Source organism: Bacillus rossius, chromosome 12 (genome assembly GCF_032445375.1).
Source record: "Bacillus rossius redtenbacheri isolate Brsri chromosome 12, Brsri_v3, whole genome shotgun sequence".
Taxonomy (NCBI): Eukaryota; Metazoa; Arthropoda; class Insecta; order Phasmatodea; family Bacillidae; genus Bacillus; species Bacillus rossius.
This window is the reverse complement of record NC_086339.1, coordinates 43755293-43780355: the sequence shown is the minus strand read 5'-3', so window position 1 is coordinate 43780355 and position 25063 is coordinate 43755293. Positions and strand designations below refer to the sequence as shown.

The 25063-nt window shown below is 38.5% G+C and overlaps 1 protein-coding gene across 1 annotated transcript in view; it reads right to left on the bottom strand.

Annotated features, from left to right (window-relative positions):
* Nucleotides 1-4070: 4070 nt before the first annotated feature.
* LOC134537883 (maltase 1-like) overlaps nucleotides 4071-25063 on the bottom strand; it is a 59296-nt gene continuing 38303 nt past the window's right edge. Inside the window, exons 8-11 of the mRNA XM_063378790.1 lie at nucleotides 24313-24565; nucleotides 10848-11043; nucleotides 7475-7618; nucleotides 4071-4450 (exon numbers count right to left, since the gene is read on the bottom strand). Coding sequence (XP_063234860.1) covers nucleotides 4348-4450; nucleotides 7475-7618; nucleotides 10848-11043; nucleotides 24313-24565 — 696 coding nt within the window. The 3' untranslated portion in view covers nucleotides 4071-4347. The remainder of the gene's footprint in view (nucleotides 4451-7474; nucleotides 7619-10847; nucleotides 11044-24312; nucleotides 24566-25063) is intronic.

Sequence of the window (25063 nt, the reverse complement as noted above, 5' to 3'; positions counted from 1 at the left end):
TGGCCGCCATTTTGAAATTATGTAAATTTTAAGCTAAATTTTCTGGAAAAAAAAATCCACAAATAATTTTCAGAAATCTACTTGTTAAAAAATAATGATTGCTTCGATCAACGACGTACTGCTTGGCGCGACTGTCTCTACTACTGACTTGTAGCAGGCTCAAGCATACCTATGGCTAGAGACCTGAAAAATTCACGGATTCATTTCGTATTATGCTAAAATTCAAATAATTATACCTTAGCGCTGTTTCTACCATTGGTTCACTGTTAATCTGAAGGACTGAGGGCCAATTAGAGACCCATCACTCAAGGAAGTGTCGAATCACAGGCCCACACAATCGAGACGACTTACACGTCAGCAGCCTATGAACAGTTGGCATGTGCCCGAGTGTGTAGAGGATATTGGAGTCTTGCAGTCTTCAACGGGCGTGGGCAGATCTGTGACGTCAACGGAGTCCGATCTTCTTTCCTGAGGCGCGTGGTGCGTGGTCTTCACTCGTGTGAACCGGACTTGGTTGCTCGCTCGGTCGAAGCTTGCAGCTTCGCACCAACAGCGGCGGTTATGGCGGTCGACAAGAACTCAGGGCTAGTCAAATGTTCACTGGTCGGAGGTTCCGGTCACGTGTCGTTGATTTAAACTTCCAGCCCACCCGCGGAGTTTCTCCAGCACTTGTTCTCCTTCCGCGGCGCGCGGCTCTCGCAAGCGCTCACTGACTCGCGCTCCGCTCGCTCTGTAGATACAGTCACGTCTCTCAGCACAGGGGCAGCTCGGGGAGACGAACCACACCATCACATAATATTTCATTGTATTCAAACACGGTTACCTTGGGTATGCATGAAATATAATACCACCAAAAAAATTGGTTGTCTGTAAAGTCGGTTTACGGACGATAGTTTAACGTGACAACGTAATAACAAAACATTGATGAAATTATTGCATACTTTTATGAATAAAATTGAATCTTTTTTATTGAATGATCACTATTTTGTATGGATACAAAGAAGGAGTGAAAGAAATCTACAATTTAATTGATAAATTTACCTTTATTAGCACTCATTAATTCAAATATGTTTATTACTTTAACGAAAAGCTTATTTTAACTATAACTTTTATACATGTTTTCTATTTAACTTCTTCCAATCTGTGTTATTCTGTTAAGGATAGGACAATGATAGGAAAAGTAGGAAACGAATGGGAGTGTTTCAAGTTTAATGTGCCTCGAAAAAGTCAAATCGATTGTTGTTACAATCGAGTGGAAGAGATATAGATGCGGCGCAAGCGTACAATGAGCGTAACGGGACACAGCTTAACGGGACAATGTGCGTAACGGGACACTTTTTCGTGCGTGCAGCCGGCGTTCATCGATTTATTAGACGTTGTCACGTCGAAAAATATATGTTACAAGATATTACCTAAAAGTTATCAAATCTTGTATGGTATTTAAATAAATTGAATACCTGTTACCGGTGTCGCCACTCGGTAAAGTTTTTTCCCGAGACGAACAGCTACCCTGAACGAGAACCAGGGAATCCGAGCACAGGTGATCCGTTCACGGGACAGATGAGCCGTGCCGAGACTCGTGGAGGCTCTTATTAATAAGTGTTGATCATTCATAATTACCTTAACGTTTTGGTCCACTATTTTGTTTCTAACAAACTTAAAACTATAGTTGTTGACATTACAAAAAGGACCGATCACAGTTCAGGGTATGTTTATAGAAAGCAATAGAGTTATTTGCAGTGGCAGTAATTTTTGTTACGTGTGTTCGCAGTGCAAGCTTACTCAGAATTCCTGGGGAGCCATTTCGCAAACTGAAATTTTAAAGCACTACCCATTGATTGTTATATTGTTATGTGGTATTTTTCCGTAATAAACTGTTGTTGCATACCCTTGGATCTATTTTCTTCAAGCGTTGCCCAACCATTAATATTTTTCCGCAACACACTTAGTAATTAGATTATAAAACTTGAAACTGTTACTTGACAATCAGTTTTAGGACGACATAAATTTGTTTCTTATATTTTATTTTTCATACATGTAACTACCATTTATTATTTGCATAGTATCCTTCATGGATAATTTGCAATTTCAGCATCGGCAGTGAAGAGTGTCGTGTTCTGTCAAGCGGTAACCACAAACTTTTATTTCATTCGTGAGAATTTCAAGCTCAATTCTACACTTTGTTTCTATATTACATTTTTGTTCAATTTGTTTTTAATTTAAGGGTTATAAATTTAAAGTATTCACAAACCCTGTACTGCATTAACTTCATCAAATGTTTTCTTAAACAATTTGTGGGCTTAATGTACAACAAGTAATCAATGTCGATGGAACTCTTTTCTCATTTTACAAATGTACAGGTTTAACTGTCGTTGCTGTAACTGTTTAACTATTTTTATAATGAACTAATACGACCAATTTCATGTTTCATTAACACTCTCCGTTAAACATCACGTCAATGAGTAAAATATTACTATATTTTGTACATAACATTATACAATTAAGTTTACCGTAATTAGCAGTAAAATTTCACGAAAGATTTATCATTTATTATCATATACCTACGAGTGATAATTTACAGCTGGGTTATTAAGTTTAACAGTAATTAAGTGACAGAATTAAAAATGCAAGAAGAAATTGCGATAAATGAGTAGGAATTGACATGAAAAAGGAAAAATTACAAGAACATTTTGCAACCAATACGTCGTGCGAGCCCGAACTTTAGGTTCCCGAGAGGCGGCCCGAGTGCAGAGGCGAGCTTGCCATGAGCTTGGCCCGAACTTGGCCTGAGCTTGGCCTAAGATTGGCCTGGGCTTTATCTGAGCTTTTCCCTAGCTCACCCGATCTGGGCTCGAACTTAGTCCGAGCTTGGTCTGAGCTTGGCCCGAGCTTTCCCCAAGCTTGACCTGAGCTTGTTCCGAGATTGTTCTAAGCTTGCCCGAGTTTGGCCCCGGCCTTGGATCAAGCTTGCCCGATCATCATGGCCCTAACTTGGCCTGAGCTTGCTCCAAGCTGGATGGCGAGCGAGACCCGATGTTGGCCCGAACTTGGCTCTAGCTTGGCCCGAGCTTGGCCCACACTTGTCACGAATTTGGCTGGAACTTGACATGTGCTTACCCCAAGCTTGACGGTGAGCTAGACCCGATCTTGGCCCGAGCTTGCTACGAGCGTGGAATCAGCCTAGCCCGAGCCTGGCCTGAGCTTGCCACGAGCTCGGTGGCTAGTGTACCCCGAGCTTGCCACGAGCTCGGTGGCTAGTGTACCCCGAGCTTGCCACGAGCTCGGTGGCTAGTGTACCCCGAGCTTGCCACGAGCTCGGTGGTGAGCGGCTCTCTAGACGCCGCCTCCGGGCGCGGAGACGCCGCCTCTCGACACACGTAGCACGCAGCGGCGGTGGGGGCGGCAGATTGCAGCGCCGCAGTCGCCCGGGGACATTATTAAACCCGCGTGTGCTCGCAAGTTTCGCAACTCAGTTAACCACTGATCCTCATTACGGATTTCTGCGAGAACTTCATCTCAAATGGAAGTTAACGGAACACATTATTTATTAATTGGATTATAATTATCAACTCTAACTTAGTATTTTGTGGGAAAAATGATGTTATTAAAACTTCTGATATTCTTTGTTTTGTGCTGCAGTTACATAAATGAATTTAATATCCAGTTATACAGTATTCAACAACTATGATCCTATTATTAATTTAGTTTTAAGAGAGCATCCATATTCAGACACTTCAAATGATGACGTACGGAATCAATTATTGTTTATTATTATGAAGCAACATGTATGCTAAAGGTTGCCAGCGCATGGCCCGCAAGTTTATTTGACCCACTTAGTCTGGGGAAGTGGTCTGCCGCACCTACAATATCACTACTTCATTCTTAAGTGTATTTATTTGAAGTCAAACAATAAGATACCGTATTTTTGCAAGGATTCAATAAATCAGTTCTTTTAATGAGAGCTGTGTTTTTATGGAAGTAATTATTATTTTCTTCTATTAATATTATATCATTAAACGAAATACGTTTCAAATTAAATAAGAAGTTGTTAATACTAAAAAAAAGAAAAGTTTTAAACTAGTCCACTAATTTTTTTTATGATTTATTGGCCCTAAATTTTTTAGAAGTTGGCCACACCCACCATTTTCGTTTTTATGATATTCTGAATGAACAAGTTCACTTATAACTAGTATTTTCTCCTAAAAAAAAAAGACTGTATAAGTGACTTGTGTTTTTTTAAACAATGACACATCTTATTTAAAAAAAATTATATCTGCAATTAATGTCTCATACAAATAATACCTTTCAGATCTAAAGATTAAAGTATTCATGAAAGCTTAACGTTAGTTATACAAGTAAAGGCATGCTCTTATCACACAGTTCTGATGAACTCTTCAGGCCAACGAATTCCTTTTCAGCCAGAGTGATCTCTGTTGAGCTGACAACGCGCCTGCAAGAAGAAGAGTACACGTTAGCAGAGCTTGAAAGCTTATGGCCATGTTAAAAGTTTATTGTTCATTAACTCATATGCATTTCTTGCAGTAGAATTATCTATGTTAAAACTTACTAATACACAATAGGAAAACTATAGGAAAATATTATTAATCTACAACAAACTTGGGTAATTCACAATACAATTACAATTTCTATGTCTATTTCTTGATATTAAAGTTGCGGAGTAGCCTAGAGCCTTCATTTTTATTATGGGTTAGGCAAGAAAAAAGATAAAATGTACGCTACAATGGTCAAAAAATTGTGTAGTACAATTTTTGTAGCTTGCCATACAGATGACAGGTAGAACAGGTAGGCAACATGGACCAATACGCCGAACATCAATGCAATTAAAACCAACTTAAGACTTCGGCAGATGTTTTGATTTTACATAACATCACATTCTTAATTATTAAGTTTCAAATAAATGAAACATATAAAATAACTATCAAAATTAAGAACGGAAAGAAAATTTGTCAGATAAAATATAAAATAGTGATTTCTTAGAAAGAATAACCTTGCCAGTTAAGTAACTGTGATATTTTAACAGTGCGAATTAAATGATCTGTAGAATTACATATGCATTTGTGTGTGTAAGTAAATGAAGTATAACCTTCCTCTAAATTTTAAGCTGTCAAAACTAATGCAATTTTTAATGGTTCTAATAGTGTCTTATTTTAATTTCACTGCCTTACATTTTAAACTTAATATCTAGAAAGGGTTATAACTTTTATATTTTACTCTAGCTATAATAGTTTTTAAGTCACTTAATAAAAAGATCTTCAACAACGCTCCTTAAAGCACTAGCAAAAATTTAGCTCGCAAACATATTTTAAAGAATTTGAACTCGATGAATAGTTAAAAATTAAATTTTCACCAAATATTTACTACTTGTAACATGTTAAATGCTATTCTTTTAATAAATACAATTAAAAAAGTTAAAAAATAATAATTTTGTTGGTTACATTACTACTGTACAAACATTACATAAAATTTTTAACTAAATTCGATTTTTTTAGCTGGTTAGCATTGTGAAATTTGAGCACATTAATAATTCAAAAAATATTTGGGAAGTTTAAGGTAATTTAAAAGAAGTTAATTAACGCTAACGTACAACTAGGTTCTCCTGTAAATTATTTATTTTTGTATATTTACTTTTCAACTCTGTGTTTCAGACAGCTACTGCAACAATACCTTAGATTATTTGTTTACATTCAGTTGCCCGGCAATACATCTTTGAACAAGAATTGCCATATATGACCATGGGGGAAGTGTATACAAAAATACATATATATATATATATATATATATATATATATATACACACACACACACACTCACACTCACATAAAAGTTTCATTTTTCAGTACGTACTTTATTTTTGAATGCTACCATTTCTTTGTGTTTTGTTTTGGCATGAAGTTATTTATTGTGTTTGCCCATTGCGTATGACGTAATCGCAATCTCCCGGCTGTTTAAACGATTCAAATCTTGGAGTGTTCCAACAGACCTGGCTGGGCCAGGAGAGGCTGGGTTTCATCTCCAGGTTATCCGGCAAATTTAATGCTGTAAACTAACTAATCCACATTAGGAAAACTATAGGAAGAATATTGTTTAATCTACAACATTGACAATAATTGACAATACAAACAATATTTATATGGCTATTTCTTGAGATTAAATTTTCTGAGTAGCAGAGAGCCTTTATTTTAATTTTGTGTTAGGCAAGAAAAAAGATCACATGTACGCTACAATGGTAAAGAAACGTGTTGTACAATTTCTGTAGCTTGTCGTACAGATGACAGGTAGAACAGGTAGGCAACATGGACCAAGACGCCGAACATTAATGCAATGAATATCTACTTAAGTCTTCAACAGATATTTTGATTTTACATAACATCACATTCTTAATTAATAAGTTGCCAATGTTTTGGTGATTGCACCTAAAAACGCAGTGAAACTAATAAACATAAAGTTACGTCAAAAGAGCAAATAGCTTTTTGTAGAACTGTGAAATAGTGTAGTGTAAATTTTGTGTGGGTTTACGACGCTATATTGTGAAATATTAATTACATCTCTACCCACGTCATCTAAATTACGGCTAAACCAGGTAACACACCACTTCAGTCTGTTGATTTGAATGTGAAATAAGGTCCCTGGATATGAAATACACCATTTCAATAAAATACCTACAGTAAAAGTGTGTAGATATTTCTCTCGAAAATTGTCTAGAAAGAGATTTTATTCCCTCGAAGTTTTGAGTAGGCGGTCTTTGGTGTTTTATAGCTTAGATAAGCCAAGCAAATAACTTTAAAATTTATCCGTAAGGAATTGTTTTTTCAATAAAAGCCCGGTTGAAAAACAATACATGCACAATTTTAAAATTACTTTTGAAGTATCGCATATTAAACTGTGTGTGTCACCCGTAAATTTCCTGTAATTTTATTAAATATAATTGTATTGAACATTGTGTGGACCATTTTAATTTAACAATTTATTGACAAAATAGTTTACCTTTCTTTTACTTTTGTCATTATATGTGTCATTGTTTGTTGTGTGAATTTTTTTGTCTGTGTCATTTTGTGCCTGTGTTACATGTATAAGCTGTCACGTGTAACAACATTCTTCATACTCCAAATGGTTTGTCAGTAGGTAACGCCTGGTTGTACACGAACCGCCATACATCCGTGTTTGTAAAGTTGCCAGCTGAGTTTTCTCGCAAGACATTAATGACATTATTTTTGTAATCATACGTGTTTTCGGATTTAAGGATTTGTTCAGAAACCCTTCATTTGAAACATTTTCGAGAAAAAATAATTAAAAATTTAACGTACGAACGTAAAAAAAAACTTCATCACTGCCAGTAAGAGCGTAATGCGTCCTTGCTTACCGATTATGATATACATTAACATTTATAAACGAATGAGTAGGTTTAAACAAGGGAATATATACAAAGTGTGTTATTGCTAAGGGTGCGACTCACCCTCGGGCAAAGCTGGAGCCCACACTGGCCACGACGATGGAGAGCCTAGAGGGTATGTTCCGAAATGCCGCTGTCAGGTCGACTGTTTCTGACGAGTTGCCCATGTTGATGACCACGCAGTAGGTGTCTTCTCCGGCCAACTCCCTAGCAACATCAAACGTAACCACACATTTATTTTTTAAATGCATCAAATTTACAATAGCATATTTTACTACGTTATATAATTTTTTTTTCAAAACTAATTTTTGACGTGATAACGTCTTATAAATCGATGAACGCCGGCTGCACGCACGAAAATGCACGACTCATTGTCACGTTCCGCCTGAGCCGAGCGTGCAAAAACCGGCCAACCACCGTGCGAGAAAATCTTCTATAATATCAAACAAGTTAATACGGGCTTTTTAACTAATTGTTCGTGATTATATTTAAACAAATTATTTAAATTAAATTTGCAAAAACAGTAAATAATATTTGAAAATTAAAAATTATGCAATTTTTCCATCAATGTTTTCTTATGACGTTATCACGTAAAATTATCGTCCGTAAACCGACTTTACACACCCCCTTTTTAAAAGTAGATTGGCTTCAGGGTTGTAGCCGTTTCCTTGGCGAATAATTCACCGACCTTTCGGTCGACATTGCAGTCATCAGGGAGCAGTTACCTACCAACTGCTCCCTGATGATGGCGACTGCAATGTCTACCGAAACGTCGGTGAATTATTCGCCAAGGACACGGCTATAAACCAGAAACCAAGCTAATTTAGACAATGCCCGTGAAAGCCTGCGAACATAATTTTTTTTTTTTAGTTATGGAACCCAGGCAGATTATACAGCAGTGTATTTTGTTTGAGAAATATTTTACCATTTTAGCGCTTAAGAATTCCACACCAACTTTGTAACTCCCAAATCATCATAAAAGTTAACTAGAGCAATCGGGACCCTACTCCTGGAGGCTTCATGGCAGGAGTAATGACAGTGTGTGACATACACTCGTATGCATTTGATATATAAATAGTCTTTGCCCTGCAAATGTTTAGGATGCTCGATAAAATGGTACAATAGAAGAATAAACTAGTTAAACAAATAATTTTTCATTAGTGATCTCAGCTAGTTTTGAAATTGACTTGTAAAAGTAATTTTTACTAACCGAAGTAGAACTGAATTAAATGTATCGCAAAAAAGTAATTTTCATGCCTTAATTACTCACTTGTGCTGACAAGGATTCAATATATTATAAAGTTTAAGAAAATAATTAATTCAATATTTTTCCTTAAATTTTTGCTGAAAATATTTGGGTTTTCATAATTGTTGATGCCGATAAGGAATTAAATAGACAGGTACCCTTGGAAATTATGTTTCTTTAATATAAATACGAGGGTTATTTTTTTTCAACTTCCGATCGGCTGTAATAAAAAAACGGGAATGAATTGGGAAATTATTTTAATGTCAAAAGAAACGTACATCTTTACTCTATTTTTACACATAATCACCGTGCAGATTGAGGCATTTGTCGTACCGATGCACCAGCTTTCCAATACCCTCTGCATAAAATGATGCCTCCTGCCTATTCAGCCACTTTTAAACAGTGCCCTGCAGTGTGATTACAGTTTCATTTCTCCATGGCAGTTTCATTTCTCCATATCGACACGTCTCGTAGTGTTTACCCCCTTCCACCAACCATGTGGAGCGGCCAACTCACACCTCAGTTGAAGCTTGGTTATGGGGATGTCAACATGGCTGCAACGATAAACTGTACGGCGAAATGCGAGCTGCGTGGAGTCATCCGTTTCTTACAGGCGGAAGGGCACACTGCAGCAGAAATCCATCGCCGAATGAGTGTTGTGTACGGTGAAAACTTTATGAGCGATGGCATTGTGCGAGAGTGGTGTCGGAAATTCCGCGAAGGCCGTATTGATGTTCATGATGAAGGTGGCCAAGGAAGGAAGTCGGTAGCAACAGATGAAACAGTTCAGAGAGTTGATGTAGTTCGTGAGAGACGTCGTTTCACGATTTCAGAACATTCTGAACAATTTCCGCTCATTTCAAGGTCAGCCCTATACCCCATTGTTACAGACAATCTCGGATACAGGAAAATCTGTGCCCGATGGGTACCCAAGATGTTGACTGACATCAACAAGGAGCGGCGAATGGCATCAGCCTTGTCGTTTTTGCTGCGTTACGCAGACGATGGTGAACACTTTTTGACTCAAATTGTGAAACATGGATTCATTTCGATAATGAAGAAACAAAACTTCAATCACAACAGTGGAAGCACACCTATTCTCCAAACAAGCCGAAAAAGTTCAAACGGACATTCAGCACCAAGAAACAGATGGCTACAGTGTTCTGGGATCACCAAGTTGTGCTACTGGTTGATTTCATGGAGCAAGGGACAACAATCAATGCTGCTGCATACTGCGCGACACTACGACGGCTAAGACAGTCGATTTGCAACACGCGGAGAGGAATGCTGACATCTGGTGTTGTCTTGCTTCATGACAACGCCCGACCGCATAGTGCCGCCGTAACACAACAACTCCTTGCAAGATTTCGATGGGAAGTGTTTGACCACCATCCTTACAGTCCGGATTTGGCACCGAGTGACTATCACCTTTTCCCCACGTTGAAAAAGTGGCTTGGAGGATGACGCTTCAACACCAATGATGAACTGCAGAGCACTGTTAAAAGTGGCTTAATAGGCAGGAGGCATCATTTTATGCAGAGGGTATTGGAAAGCTGGTGCATCGGTACAACAAATGCCACGGTGATTATGTGGAAAAATAGAGTAAAGATGTACGTTTATTTTGACATAAAAATAATTTCCCAATTCACTCCCGTTTTTTTATTACAGCCGATCGGATGTTGAAAAAAAATAACCCTCGTATTAAAAATAATTTTTGGAATTTTTCCGAATGCATGGTTACTTGTTAAATATTTTTAATACAACAGTCGTAATCTAAAAGTTGGTTTGCAGCTAAATAGTGTGACCAAATTAAAATAAACTTGGTATGTTTTTGTAATTTGCTATCGTTAAATTGAGTTCCACAAATGTTTAAAGTTAATGAAGATTAGTTATCACCGTAGAGACCGGCAAAATTCGCGGATTCATTGCTCTCTAGGATAGACTCCACAGTCCTTTAAACACTCGCGGAAATGACACCTGTTCATTGGCTACTGACGCGTGAGACGTCTCAACGAGGCTGTCCGTAATTCGGCACTTTCTTGGTTTAGTGTTTCCCATTGGCTCACAGTTCCCCGGATAAAATGTGGGCCAATCGCAGAAGCGGTACGAAGGTATAGTTGTTTTGATGCTAGCCTATCGCGAAATGAATCCGCGAATTTTGCATGTCTCTAGTTATCAGAATCATCTGACCGGACGAAGGCGAGCACGTTGTCAGACAAGGCGTCGACCGTGGCTGATCCTCTCTGCAAGGTCCTGGCGCGCCGCTCGGCCACCAGCTTCGTGTACACCCGGTAGTGACTGTCGTCGCTCTGCCTCTGCCTCGCCAGGTTCAGCTGCCTGTGGTTGGGGTGCACCGGCAGCCACGTGGCCTCGCTGCTCGAGAAACCTGCAACCACAACCACAACCACTCAACACAAAGAAATTAACTCAAAGGACCTTTGTACGATTTTCGAATTATTACAAAACAATTTTTTTTTACCCTGTTATAATGTAAGAAATCCAAACGAATTACCATGTATAAATATGATATTTTAAATTTTTTAAAAATTTGACTTAAATACTGTTTAAATTCAAACAAGTTCTCGGCAGTAACACAAGAATAAATTCAGTCTTAGTTTTACCAATACAACGATATCAAATAATAAAAGTAGTATAGCTTGGCCGGTCCGAGATCAGGATGCAGGATGTGGTGCCGGTGCCGGTGTCCGCCATCTTGGATTGTGACGTCACGGCGGCCATCTTGGATTGTGACGTCACGGCGACCATCTTGGATAAGCGTAACGGGACACAGCGTAACGGGACACAGCGTAACGGGACATATCGTAACGGGACATAACGTAACGGGACAAGTAGATCACGGCGGCCATTTTGGATCCGCCATCTTGGATCCACCATTTTGGATGACGTCATTGTGTTCTAGAAAATTCCGGTGATGTGTTTTCCGCCATATTGGATGATGACGTCACCGTTGCAATTTTTGTTACGGCCGCCATCTTGAAATTTGGACGCCATCTTGAAAATCTTTAATTATTATCCGATTTTAATGAAAAAAATTCCAAAATTCATCAAAAAATTAACTTATTCGAATTCTGATTGATTATATCGATCACCGTCCTCGGTTCAAACCCGGTGAGTCCAAAAAAAACTAAAAATGGCGACAGGCTCCTTCCTCAATGGTGGATGCAGGCAGACTGACTCCTAGCACTTTTTTTCAAAACATATATATCGTCAGCTGGTAGGACGACATGTCCGCCATCTTGTCTTCATCCGCTGGAGACCACCATCTTGTTTTCGTCTGCTAGAGTGTGCCGATAACATGTAGTATAATTATCTGGTCACCATACTTTTGTCCTCAACTGTTGACATTGAACATTGACCTTGACCTTTGTCCTTGACCTTGAACTTTGACCTTGACCTTGAACTTTGACCTTGACCTCGAAATTTGACCTTGACCTTGAAATTTGACCTTGACCTTGAACTTTGACCTTGACCTTGAAATTTGACCTTGACCTTGAACTTTGACCTTGACCTTGAAATTTGACCTTGACCTTGAAATTTGACCTTGACCTTGAAATTTGACCTTGACCTTGGACTTTGACCTTGACCTTGAACTTTGACCTTGACCTTGAAATTTGACCTTGACTTTGAAATTTGACCTTGACCTTGAAATTTGACTTTGTCCTTGTCGACCATCATGGACCCGACATTTAATATTCAGTACATGCTACCAGGAGCGACCAACTGCTGGAGTACGTCATCTTGTGTGTGTACTCATATTATAGAGTACATTTACATCTGGTTAATTTTATTTTAACCTGCTACAGTGCAGTAATCATTTATTACCGAGGTGCCCCCCGCCATCTTGAAATTCGGACACCATCATGAAATCATGTAATAATGTAGCTAGAAAAGCGGGAAAAAATCCAAAATTCATCAAAAAAATCACTCATTAACTTACAAATCGAATCGATGGATCCCTGTCCACGGTTCGATTCTTGACCAGTGACAGTTGTAACTAATTATTAAATAAATGTTAGGTTCTGTTTTCCATTACCTTTCGCGGAGTTTATTAATCATTCGCTCTACGAAAAACAACTCAAGTCAATATACCTGACCAACAAATTATATCAGTGCCGATTAGCCTATTATGAAAGTCTAATTTTTCAATAATCTGAATAACATATAAGCCGTTCATGTACAAAGCCACACATATAGATCAATTGTCTTCAGTCCATAAGACCGAGTCATGACATTATCAGACGTATAGGCTAGTCATTTCAGGACCACATGAACTTCGTCGTTATCTAATTATATTCTATTAATCCAACGTGACATTTTTTAAACATACTAAAGGACCAAGTAACCTTGAAAAATATTTTAGTAACACCAAGAGGTTTTAAATTAGTAAATATTCAATCACTACATTATGTACTACGCGCAATCAACAAAAGGAAGCACTGACAACGAAAAGACAGCACCACCAACGAAAAGGCAACACATTTGGAAGCACCGACAACGAAAAGGAAGCACCATCATCGAAAAGGCAGCACATTTGGAAGCACCGGCAACGAAAAGGCAGCACATTTGGAAGCACCGACAACGAAAAGGCAGCACATTTGGAAGCACCGACAACGAAAAGGCAGCACATTTGGAAGCACCGACAACGAAAAGGCAGCACATTTGGAAGCACCGACAACGAAAAGGCAGCACATTTGGAAGCACCGACAACGAAAAGGCAGCACATTGGAAGCACCGACAACGAAAAGGCAGCACATTTGGAAGCACCGACAACGAAAAGGCAGCACATTTGGAAGCACCGACAACGAAAAGGCAGCACATTTGGAAGCACCGACAACGAAAAGGCAGCACATTTGGAAGCACCGACAACGAAAAGGCAGCACATTTGGAAGCACCGACAACGAAAAGGCAGCACATTTGGAAGCACCGACAACGAAAAGGCAGCACATTTGGAAGCACCGACAACGAAAAGGCAGCACATTTGGAAGCACCGACAACGAAAAGGCAGCACATTGGAAGCACCGACAACGAAAAGGCAGCACATTTGGAAGCACCGACAACGAAAAGGCAGCACATTTGGAAGCACCGACAACGAAAAGGCAGCACATTTGGAAGCACCGACAACGAAAAGGCAGCACATTTGGAAGCACCGACAACGAAAAGGCAGCACATTTGGAAGCACCGACAACGTAAAGGCAGCACATTTGGAAGCACCGACAACGAAAAGGCAGCACATTTGGAAGCACCGACAACGAAAAGGCAGCACATTTGGAAGCACCGACAACGAAAAGGCAGCACATTTGGAAGCACCGACAACAAAAAGGCAGCACATTTGGAAGCGCCGACAACGAAAAGGCAGCACATTTGGAAGCACCGACAACGAAAAGGCAGCACATTTGGAAGCACCGACTACGAAAAGGCAGCACATTTGGAAGCACCGACTACGAAAAGGCAGCACATTTGGAAGCACCGACAACGAAAAGGCAGCACATTTGGAAGCACCGACAACGAAAAGGCAGAACATTTGGAAGCACCGACAACGAAAAGGCAGCACATTTGGAAGCACTGACAACGAAAAGGCAGCACATTTGGAAGCACCGACAACGAAAAGGCAGCACATTGGAAGCACCGACAACGAAAAGGCAGCACATTTGAAAGCACCGCCAACGAAAAGGCAGCACATTTTGGATGCATCATCGAATAAGGAAGCACATTTGGAAGCTCCATCAACTAAAAAAGGCAAAAAGGAAGCACAAGTTACGAGATCTAAGTCTTAGTAAGAAATCATAATACAAGAAAAAAAAAAAACATTACATTCTTATAATTTAAATTATTTATTTTATTGCTTTACATTATACAAATGCAAGTAAAACAAGTCAATATTGTATGTAGCCAGCATTCCTCAGTTCCTTGAGTATGAAGGATATTTCTTTGATGCACGAATAGTTTCCTGCACAAAGCGAACCATGTAGAAGTCTTAGCCGGTCAACCAATATGTTTGGATCTTTCCATGATGTGTAATCATTCTCTTCTACCACCATCTTCCTTGCACCTTTATAATAAATATTATGATCTCTGGTGTCTTCCGTTTTACCACCAACCTCAGGGTAACTTTCATGTTTGAGACGGTGATCATCACAAGCTTGATCAGATTTATTTAATATATCACGTCGTTTCCATCGTTTCGGTCTCAGGACACCGCCACATTCTTCGATCTTGGCAGCTTTAGGTGCTTCATCATAGTCTATGTCTTTGTCAACAGCCTCAGAGTCACTGTAACAATCACCGTAGAAGGAATCGTCTTCACCCAATTTACCATAATAATTCGATGTTGATGATGTTTAAGTGTCTTCATCGTCTTCGTGCTTCCTTTTTAGGAGTCCATCATTTTTACAAAGTAGGAAAGATCTACTTGAATTCGGCTGGAATATATTCTCACTTTTCACGTTAAGGATTCTTCCATTGTCTTCATTCTTCCGTAAATCATCAACCTTCTTCAATTTAAGTTCTTTGTCGAGATCGGAAGAGCCAAGAAAATTATTGTCGTAATGCAGATCACTCTTCCTTAGGCTAGTAGATTCATCGTTGTCCTCTAGCTTGTACGCAGGCTTGGCGCTACAAGTTCTGCCATGTCTTTTTAGGCTCTCTCTCCGCGTAAACGACTTGCTACATCGAACACAACTTATCATATTGCGCAGTGGATTTTTAACACAGTCATTCTTCTCGTGTTGTCTTTTATTCTTTCTCAAGATAAACTCTTTACTGCAAAACTTACACCTATGTTCTTTCGATACAGCGTCAGATCCCAAATCGGAATTCATATTAGTTACTGAGACTAATGCCAGATACCAATTGAGTGTTTTAAATTATATTCAATACTTAAATAGAAATTTTTTCATATTTCATCAGCGAGAATTAATATATCTCATGCAAAAGTACTTTATGCATGTAGTTCTGCTTTTCAACAACAGATGTCGCCACATGTTGCTTGCAGGTAAATAATATTTAGTTATTTTATGCGGGATGCGGGATGCTCACTAACGATCGCAAAAGAAGGATGGCTTCGTTAGACTCCAAGGAAAAGGAAGTTCGTCTTGCATGTTGGTGCTCCACAGATGTCTCATGGCGTAATATTAATTTGACTGAGTAATGATATTTGTTAATTCCACCTGATAAAAATATTGCAAGTTTTGATTTAGTAGCATAAATTATCGAATTAAATGTAACTCCAAATAAAATGACATGTCTCATTAGAACAAAAAAAATTCCATGCAGAGAGCGGTTTCTCAGAATAGTCAGAAACACTTGAAGAAACCACAGGAATGATTGCAAGAACACGGGAAAAACCATCAAAATATTGTCAAGAATAATCAGGAGCACACTGAGAAAACCACTATAATATTAACAATAATAATCGGAAGCACACGGAGAAAACCATCATAATATTAACCAGATTAATCGGAAGCACACAGAGAAAACCACCACATGTTTTCTTTGATATCATAAAATTACAAGAAAAAAATATTTAAAAATTAAAATAAATTAATAAAAAATTTAAAAAAAATAAAAAAAAATGCATAAATTTCTGGCTTGTACAAGAACTCTACCTTTGCTCAACAATGATAAGTTTACAAGCTAGCAGAAACTGTTTATGCATTTTTTTTATTTTTTTTAAATTTTTTATTAATTTATTTTAATTTTTAAATATTTTTTCTTGTAATTTTATGATATCAAAGAAAACATGTGGTGGTTTTCTATGTGTGCTTCCGATTAATCTGGTTAATATTATGATGGTTTTCTCCGTGTGCTTCCGATTTTTATTGTTAATATTATAGTGGTTTTCTCAGAGTGCTCCTGATTATTCTTGACAATATTTTGATGGTTTTTCCCGTGTTCTTGCAATCATTCCTGTGGTTTCTTCAAGTGCTTCTACCTATTCTGAGAAACCGCTCTCTGCATGGAATTTTTTTTGTTCTAATGAGACATGTCATTTTATTTGGAGTTACATTTAATTCGATAATTTATGCTACTAAATCAAAACTTGCAATATTTTTATCAGGTGGAATTAACAAATATCATTACTCAGTCAAATTAATATTACGCCATGAGACATCTGTGGAGCACCAACATGCAAGACGAACTTCCTTTTCCTTGGAGTCTAACGAAGCCATCCTTCTTTTGCGATCGTTAGTGAGCATCCCGCATACCGCATAAAATAACTAAATATTATTTACCTGCAAGCAACATGTGGCGACATCTGTTGTTGAAAAGCAGAACTACATGCATAAAGTACTTTTGCATGAGATATATTAATTCTCGCTGATGAAATATGAAAAAATTTCTATTTAAGTATTGAATATAATTTAAAACACTCAATTGGTATCTGGCATTAGTCTCAGTAACTAATATGAATTCCGATTTGGGATCTGACGCTGTATCGAAAGAACATAGGTGTAAGTTTTGCAGTAAAGAGTTTATCCTGAGAAAGAATAAAAGACAACACGAGAAGAATGACTGTGTTAAAAATCCACTGTGCAATATGATAAGTTGTGTTCGATGTAGCAAGTCGTTTACGCGGAGAGAGAGCCTAAAAAGACATGGCAGAACTTGTAGCGCCAAGCCTGCGTACAAGCTAGAGGACAACGATGAATCTACTAGCCTAAGGAAGAGTGATCTGCATTACGACAATAATTTTCTTGGCTCTTCCGATCTCGACAAAGAACTTAAATTGAAGAAGGTTGATGATTTACGGAAGAATGAAGACAATGGAAGAATCCTTAACGTGAAAAGTGAGAATATATTCCAGCCGAATTCAAGTAGATCTTTCCTACTTTGTAAAAATGATGGACTCCTAAAAAGGAAGCACGAAGACGATGAAGACACTTAAACATCATCAACATCGAATTATTATGGTAAATTGGGTGAAGACGATTCCTTCTACGGTGATTGTTACAGTGACTCTGAGGCTGTTGACAAAGACATAGACTATGATGAAGCACCTAAAGCTGCCAAGATCGAAGAATGTGGCGGTGTCCTGAGACCAAAACGATGGAAACGACGTGATATATTAAATAAATCTGATCAAGCTTGTGATGACCACCGTCTCAAACATGAAAGTTACCCTGAGGTTGGTGGTAAAACGGAAGACACCAGAGATCATAATATTTATTATAAAGGTGCAAGGAAGATGGTGGTAGAAGAGAATGATTACACATCATGGAAAGATCAAAACATATTGGTTGACCGGCTAAGACTTCTACATGGTTCGCTTTGTGCAGGAAACTATTCGTGCATCAAAGAAATATCCTTCCTACTCAAGGAACTGAGGAATGCTGGCTACATACAATATTGACTTGTTTTACTTGCATTTGTATAATGTAAAGCAATAAAATAAATAATTTAAATTATAAGAATGTAATGTTTTTATTTCTTGTATTATGATTTCTTACTAAGACTTAGATCTCGTAACTTGTGCTTCCTTTTTGCCTTTTTTAGTTGATGGAGCTTCCAAATGTGCTTCCTTATTTGATGATGCATCCAAAATGTGCTGCCTTTTCGTTGGCGGTGCTTTCAAATGTGCTGCCTTTTCGTTGTCGGTGCTTCCAATGTGCTGCCTTTTCGTTGTCGGTGCTTCCAAATGTGCTGCCTTTTCGTTGTCAGTGCTTCCAAATGTGCTGCCTTTTCGTTGTCGGTGCTTCCAAATGTGCTGCCTTTTCGTTGTCGGTGCTTCCAAATGTGCTGCCTTTTCGTTGTCGGTGCTTCCAAATGTGCTGCCTTTTCGTAGTCGGTGCTTCCAAATGTGCTGCCTTTTCGTAGTCGGTGCTTCCAAATGTGCTGCCTTTTCGTTGTCGGTGCTTCCAAATGTGCTGCCTTTTCGTTGTCGGCGCTTCCAAATGTGCTGCCTTTTTGTTGTCGGTGCTTCCAAATGTGCTGCCTTTTCGTTGTCGGTGCTTCCAAATGTGCTGCCTTTTCGTTGTCGGTGCTTCCAAATGTGCTGCCTTTTCGTTGTCGGTGCTTCCAAATGTGCTGCCTTTACGTTGTCGGTGCTTCCAAATGTGCTGCCTTTTCGTTGTCGGTGCTTCCAAATGTGCTATCTTTTCGATGACGGTGCTTCCAAATGTGCTGCCTTTTCGTAGTCGGTGCTTCCAAATGTGCTGCCTTTTCGTTGTCGGTGCTTCCAAATGTGCTGCCTTTTCGTTGTCGGTGCTTCCAATGTGCTGCCTTTTCGTTGTCGGTGCTTCCAAATGTGCTGCCTTTTCGTTGTCGGTGCTTCCAAATGTGCTGCCTTTTCGTTGTCGGTGCTTCCAAATGTGCTGCCTTTTCGTTGCCGGTGCTTCCAAATGTGCTGCCTTTTCGATGATGGTGCTTCCTTTTCGTTGTCGGTGCTTTCAAATGTGCTGCCTTTTCGTTGGTGGTGCTGTCTTTTCGTTGTCAGTGCTTCCCTTTTGTTGATTGCGCGTAGTACAAAATGTAGTGATTGAATATTTACTAATTTAAAACCTCTTGGTGTTACTAAAATATTTTTCAAGGTTACTTGGTCCTTTAGTATGTTTAAAAAATGTCACGTTGGATTAATAGAATATAATTAGATAACGACGAAGTTCATGTGGTCCTGAAATGACTAGCCTATACGTCTGATAATGTCATGACTCGGTCTTATGGACTGAAGACAATTGATCTATATGTGTGGCTTTGTACATGAACGGCTTATATGTTATTCAGATTATTGAAAAATTAGACTTTCATAATAGGCTAATCGGCACTGATTTAATTCGTTGGTCAGGTATATTGACTTGAGTTGTTTTTCGTGGAGCGAATGATTAATAAACTCCGCGAAAGGTAATGGAAAACCGAACCTAACATTTATTTAATAATTAGTTACAACTGTCACTGGTCAAGAATCGAACCGTGGACAGGGATCCATCGATTCGATTTGTAAGTTAATGAGTGATTTTTTTGATGAATTTTGGATTTTTTCCCGCTTTTCTAGCTACATTATTACATGATTTCAAGATGGCGTCCGAATTTCAAGATGGCGGGGGGCACCTCGGTAATAAATGATAACTGCACTGTAGCAGGTTAAAATAAAATTAACCAGATGTAAATGTACTCTATAATATGAGCACACACACAAGATGACGTACTCCAGCAGTTTTCGCTCCTGGTAGCATGTACTGAACATTAAATGTCGGGTCCATGATGGTCGACAAGGACAATGTCAAATTTCAAGGTCAAGGTCAAATTTCAAAGTCAAGGTCAAATTTCAAGGTCAAGGTCAAAGTTCAAGGTCAAGGTCAAAGTTCAAGGTCAAGGTAAAATTTCAAGGTCAAGGTCAAATTTCAAGGTCAAGGTCAAATTTCAAGGTCAAGGTCAAATTTCAAGGTCAAGGTCAAATTTCAAGGGCAAGGTCAAATTTCAAGGTCAAGGTCAAATTTCGAGGTCAAGGTCAAAGTTCAAGGTCAAGGTCAAAGTTCAAGGTCAAGGACAAAGGTCAAGGTCAATGTTCAATGTCAACAGTTGAGGACAAAAGTATGGTGACCAGATAATTATACTACATGTTATCGGCACACTCTAGCAGACGAAAACAAGATGGTGGTCTCCAGCGGATGAAGACAAGATGGCGGACATGTCGTCATACCAGCTGACGATATATATGTTTTGAAAAAAAGTGCTAGGAGTCAGTCTGCCTGCATCCACCGTTGAGGAAGGAGCCTGTCGCCATTTTTAGTTTTTTTTGGACTCACCGGGTTTGAACCGAGGACGGTGATCGATATAATCAATCAGAATTCGAATAAGTTAATTTTTTGATGAATTTTGTAATTTTTTACATTAAAATCGGATAATAATTAAAGATTTTCAAGATGGCGTCCAAATTTCAAGATGGCGGCCGTAACAAAAATTGCAACGGTGACGTCATCATCCAATATGGCGGAAAACACATCACCGGAATTTTCTAGAACACAATGACGTCATCCAAAATGGTGGATCCAAGATGGCGGATCCAAAATGGCCGCCGTGATCTACTTGTCCCGTTACGTTATGTCCCGTTACGATATGTCCCGTTACGCTGTGTCCCGTTACGCTGTGTCCCATTACGCTTATCCAAGATGGTCGCCGTGACATCACAATCCAAGATGGCCGCCGTGACGTCACAATCCAAGATGGCGGACACCGGCACCGGCACCACATCCTGCATCCTGATCTCGGACCGGCCAAGCTATACTATTAATAAACCCAAATCTTTGTTTGAAGTGCCATTACGTCTATTTCGATTAATAAAAAAAAGATTTTTTCGATTGATGGATGAATATCCACGTAATAACCAAACTCAAATGACTTTCATTTGTGGGTTTCATAAATAAATCCGAATTATGTTTTTGAATCAATGCGGATTTTTAAGATTTTTAAAATTATTATTCATTGTGGTCGTCAACTTGTGAGTAAGCCGGTTAATCATCAACCATGTTATAAAGTTGGTAAGTCCATTAAATTGAGCATGTTTGTATACGTAAAAATAAAAAATAAAAATGTTTGTAAGTGTAAACTTTATGTTACTTTAAATTTAATGTAAAATTTAATAAAACAATAAATGTCAAATTTTTCTATCTAAATAATATGTCTGATTTACTCTGTCCACACAAACTACGTTGCAGGACTTATTAGTTAAAAATAGAGCCAACATGTGAAGTGACCAACTGTTTTATCCACCACCTACGCAGACTGAACGTACCTGCTTCGGGTCAATGTCAAGTCCATAAAGTTTCCAAAATTTTCCGAGAAATTTTAAATGTGAAAGAAATTTCCGAAAGGTTTGAAAAGAACTTTGAACTGCTAATTCTAGCGGCGCCTAAAAATCAAGCCGAAGGGAATTTTTTTATCAAAATAAAATGGTTTTTATATAAAATATAAAATAAGTATTAGTTTTAAGACAAAAGAGTTTGTTCCACACAAAAAATGTTAGAATTTTCGCCGTGAGTGTCTGCCGGTCCGTCCCACCACGTTCTCCCATCGTGACGTCATGCGCAGGTGAAGATGCGTTCGAGCGGCCGGATGGTTTCACCTCCTTTTTCCCACCATGACTTGTAAAACCTTTGTTTTCTTTTCGGTCGCCAATACAAACCAATATTTTAAGTAATTTTAAACACAGTTAAATTTCTGGACTAATTTAGAGGCCTCAAATTCACAAAATTAATGACTATATATTATAAAATTTTTAAACAATTACCTACCAAAGTTTAAAATTTAATGTTTTTCACATTTAAAAATAAAGGGGATAAAATTCACCAAATAACTTAAAATTTTAATAGTTAAATTCAACACCTATAATAGCTATATCATGATAATGTTTTAATTAGAATAAAAATAAAAGTTTTAATTTGACCTTTGATTTAAACATTTTCAAAAATGGAAGCATTAAAAAAATTATAGAAATTTTTATTATAAGAAATTGGTACTACGTAATAAAATAGTCAATAATAATTTCAAACCGAAAATTTAAGTTCTTTAATTTTATTTATTATTCCTTATTTTACGCCCTAAGTTAAATAACTAGCGTGTACTTATGTACGCGCGTTAGAATTTATACTTACTTGGTGTAATAAAAAACTAACTTTAATTATGCATGCAAATAATTAATAGAAACAAAATAATAAAAGTGCTGGAGTGACATTATAGAAAATTCAATCAAAATAAAAATTCAAATTAATACTCAGTATTCAATATTAATATGAACACGTACATATATAATGTTAATTTTTATTCAGTTTTTTTTTCATTATTTGAATATTTCCTTGCATGTTGTGCCCGCATCGTAAAAAATTCAATTTCATCATTACTTTAAAACGCGCCTGAAGGAGTTTAACTTTCAACTTCAGTACTAAATATTCAATAAGTAGTGTGTATATGTGTTTAGTAAACTGTACATGTAATATCATGGGTTGGAAATAATGTTTGAGTTCCTATTTCACAATAAAAGGGGAAGGGAGTTGCAGGCTATATCCGTGCATTCGAGGCTTGATTTCCCCACACATGCAAAGTATGCCCATGGGGTGTAACTGAATACGGGGATTATGGTTACTAAAAAAACTACGTGGTTGAGAAATGCCAACGTCAACTATTAGGTTTCGAATATAAAGAAAACAGAAATATTTGAAACATAAGGACTTAAATAAAATAAAATATTTTCAAAATTACTTTTTTTAGAATTTATGGAATTATGTATTAATGAAGTGACATATTGAGTATAATTGCAAAATAAAATAGTTTGGAAGTTTATTTGCAGACGTTGAAAATTAAATTAATATTATTATTATTATTATTATTAAATACGCATTACTTCCATGTGCACATGTGCCAACGTGTGCTCGTGTGTAATTTCTGCAATTGAAACGGAAGTTATTATTTTCAACACTCATTATTTTCGGCTATGCAGTTTTTCAAGTATTGAAACAACATATAAAACACTTTAAAATATATGTTTTGGTTGTTCCGAATTTGAAAATAGATGATCTGAATAATTAATGATGAATATTCTGAGCAACAAAAGACAAAAAACTAAATCAAGTTGGCCAACATTTACTTTCGAAATTTTAAGGAATTTTAAGTTGTTAGGTTGCCGGTAAATACCGCACAGTTCGGGGAATTCCAAAGAAAATATGAGCATTTAGTGGCAACTCTTTATCTTCCTTTCTTTGCGTGTGAGCCAGGCACAGAGCACAGGTCATAGTTCACAGGTCACGGGTCACAGGGCACAGGTCACGGAGCACGGGCCACAGTAGTCCAGACAAAACAGACGAAAAAAAATATGCTGAGTTTGCATTGATTCCCAACAAGCTGGACTTTTGCACAGGTCTTCAATACGTCATTGTAAAGAATTCCGCGATCTACAAACTGTGTCTGATCGATTTTTTACGGTAGCTATTATCGTTTCAGAAATATACGCAAAGAAAACAGAAATTGGTTACCTTCGACCTCGAATAAAAAAAAACCCACGCACAAGCAGGATCGATGGGGACTTTTGACACATCATTCGCAATGACTAGGGGCAGGCATTTTTCGCGAATAAATCTGAACGCCTATTAGACTGCAACAAGGTTTATCCGTACCAGCGGATTCTTCCTTGTGATTGGCGGCCGTCTGCGAGAGAGGTCGTTGCCTCATTTGACCGAGCCTCTCAGGACGTGTTTGCTTCCACGCGCTGAATGATTGTGATTGGCGTTGTAACAATCGACTTGGACTTGGACCCAATCACGAAACACAGACGATGCTACAGTGTTTGAACTTTCAGCTAGTCACGGAATCTTTTCGCGAAATATGCATGGCCCTAGTAATGACTAGAAAACTGCCAAATTCGCGGTTTCGATGGCCTTCAGGATGGACTGCACATACCCCTGTACACTCGGGCAAATAACGCAAGTTCATTGGCTGCCGGCTTGTAAGTCGTCTCAGCTGGTTTGTCTGTGATTCGATCCTTCTTTGGTCGAGGGTTTATAACTGGTTGAGATTCGTCCAGATGAACAGTAAGGCAATAGCAAAATTATCTAAGGGGCATATGTGTTTGAATTCTAGCCTATGACCGAATGAATCCGCGAAATATGCATGAGGTATTGGAGACGAACAGGGGCCGCAGGGGCAGCACCTGCGCTGGCGGAGTCGTCCCACTGGAAGGGCGTGCGGGCCGGGTCGCGCGACTGCGACAAGTACCCCTGCGGGCCCGCGGCGCACCCCAGGGGGTCGATGGTGTCCTGGTAGCTGATGGGCGCGTCCTCCATGGCCAGCTCGTCGCCGTAGTAGGTGACGGCCGTGCCGGGCAGCCACAGCACCAGCGCGCTCAGGGCGTCCGCCAGCCCCGGGAAGCGACTCGCCACCCGCCCGTTGTCGTGGTTCCCCATCTGCGCGCACACTCCCTCTGCACTCTCACTCGCAACACTGCCAGGTGTGACTTCATGCCAGCTTTTGGGCGTACGCCATTGCCAAGCACACGTATCTATGTCTGTAGAAGAAAACTACAAAAAAAAAAAAACCCAAAAGACAAAAACACAAATAAAGCAACAAAAAAAAAGGCTGTTTGTCAACAGGAAACGTCGCTTGTTTCTGTTTTGGAAAACTATTGTGTTCGTTTCGTCTTTTCGTTTTGTCGTGTTTTCGTCTCGTTTCAACTGTTGTGCTGATATTTTTTTTTTGGGTTCAATATGTTTGTGCTGTCATCATTTGTGTTTTTTTTTCGTTCTCTTAGTCCACTTTTCTTAGTTTTTCTTTGTTTGTTGACCAAATTCCTGTTATGGAATATTATGTGGTGTTTATATACTGTTGACAACAGCAGTTTTTTTTTGCTTGATTTGTGTTTTTGTCTTTTGGGTTTTTTGTAGTTTTCTTTTACAGACATACAT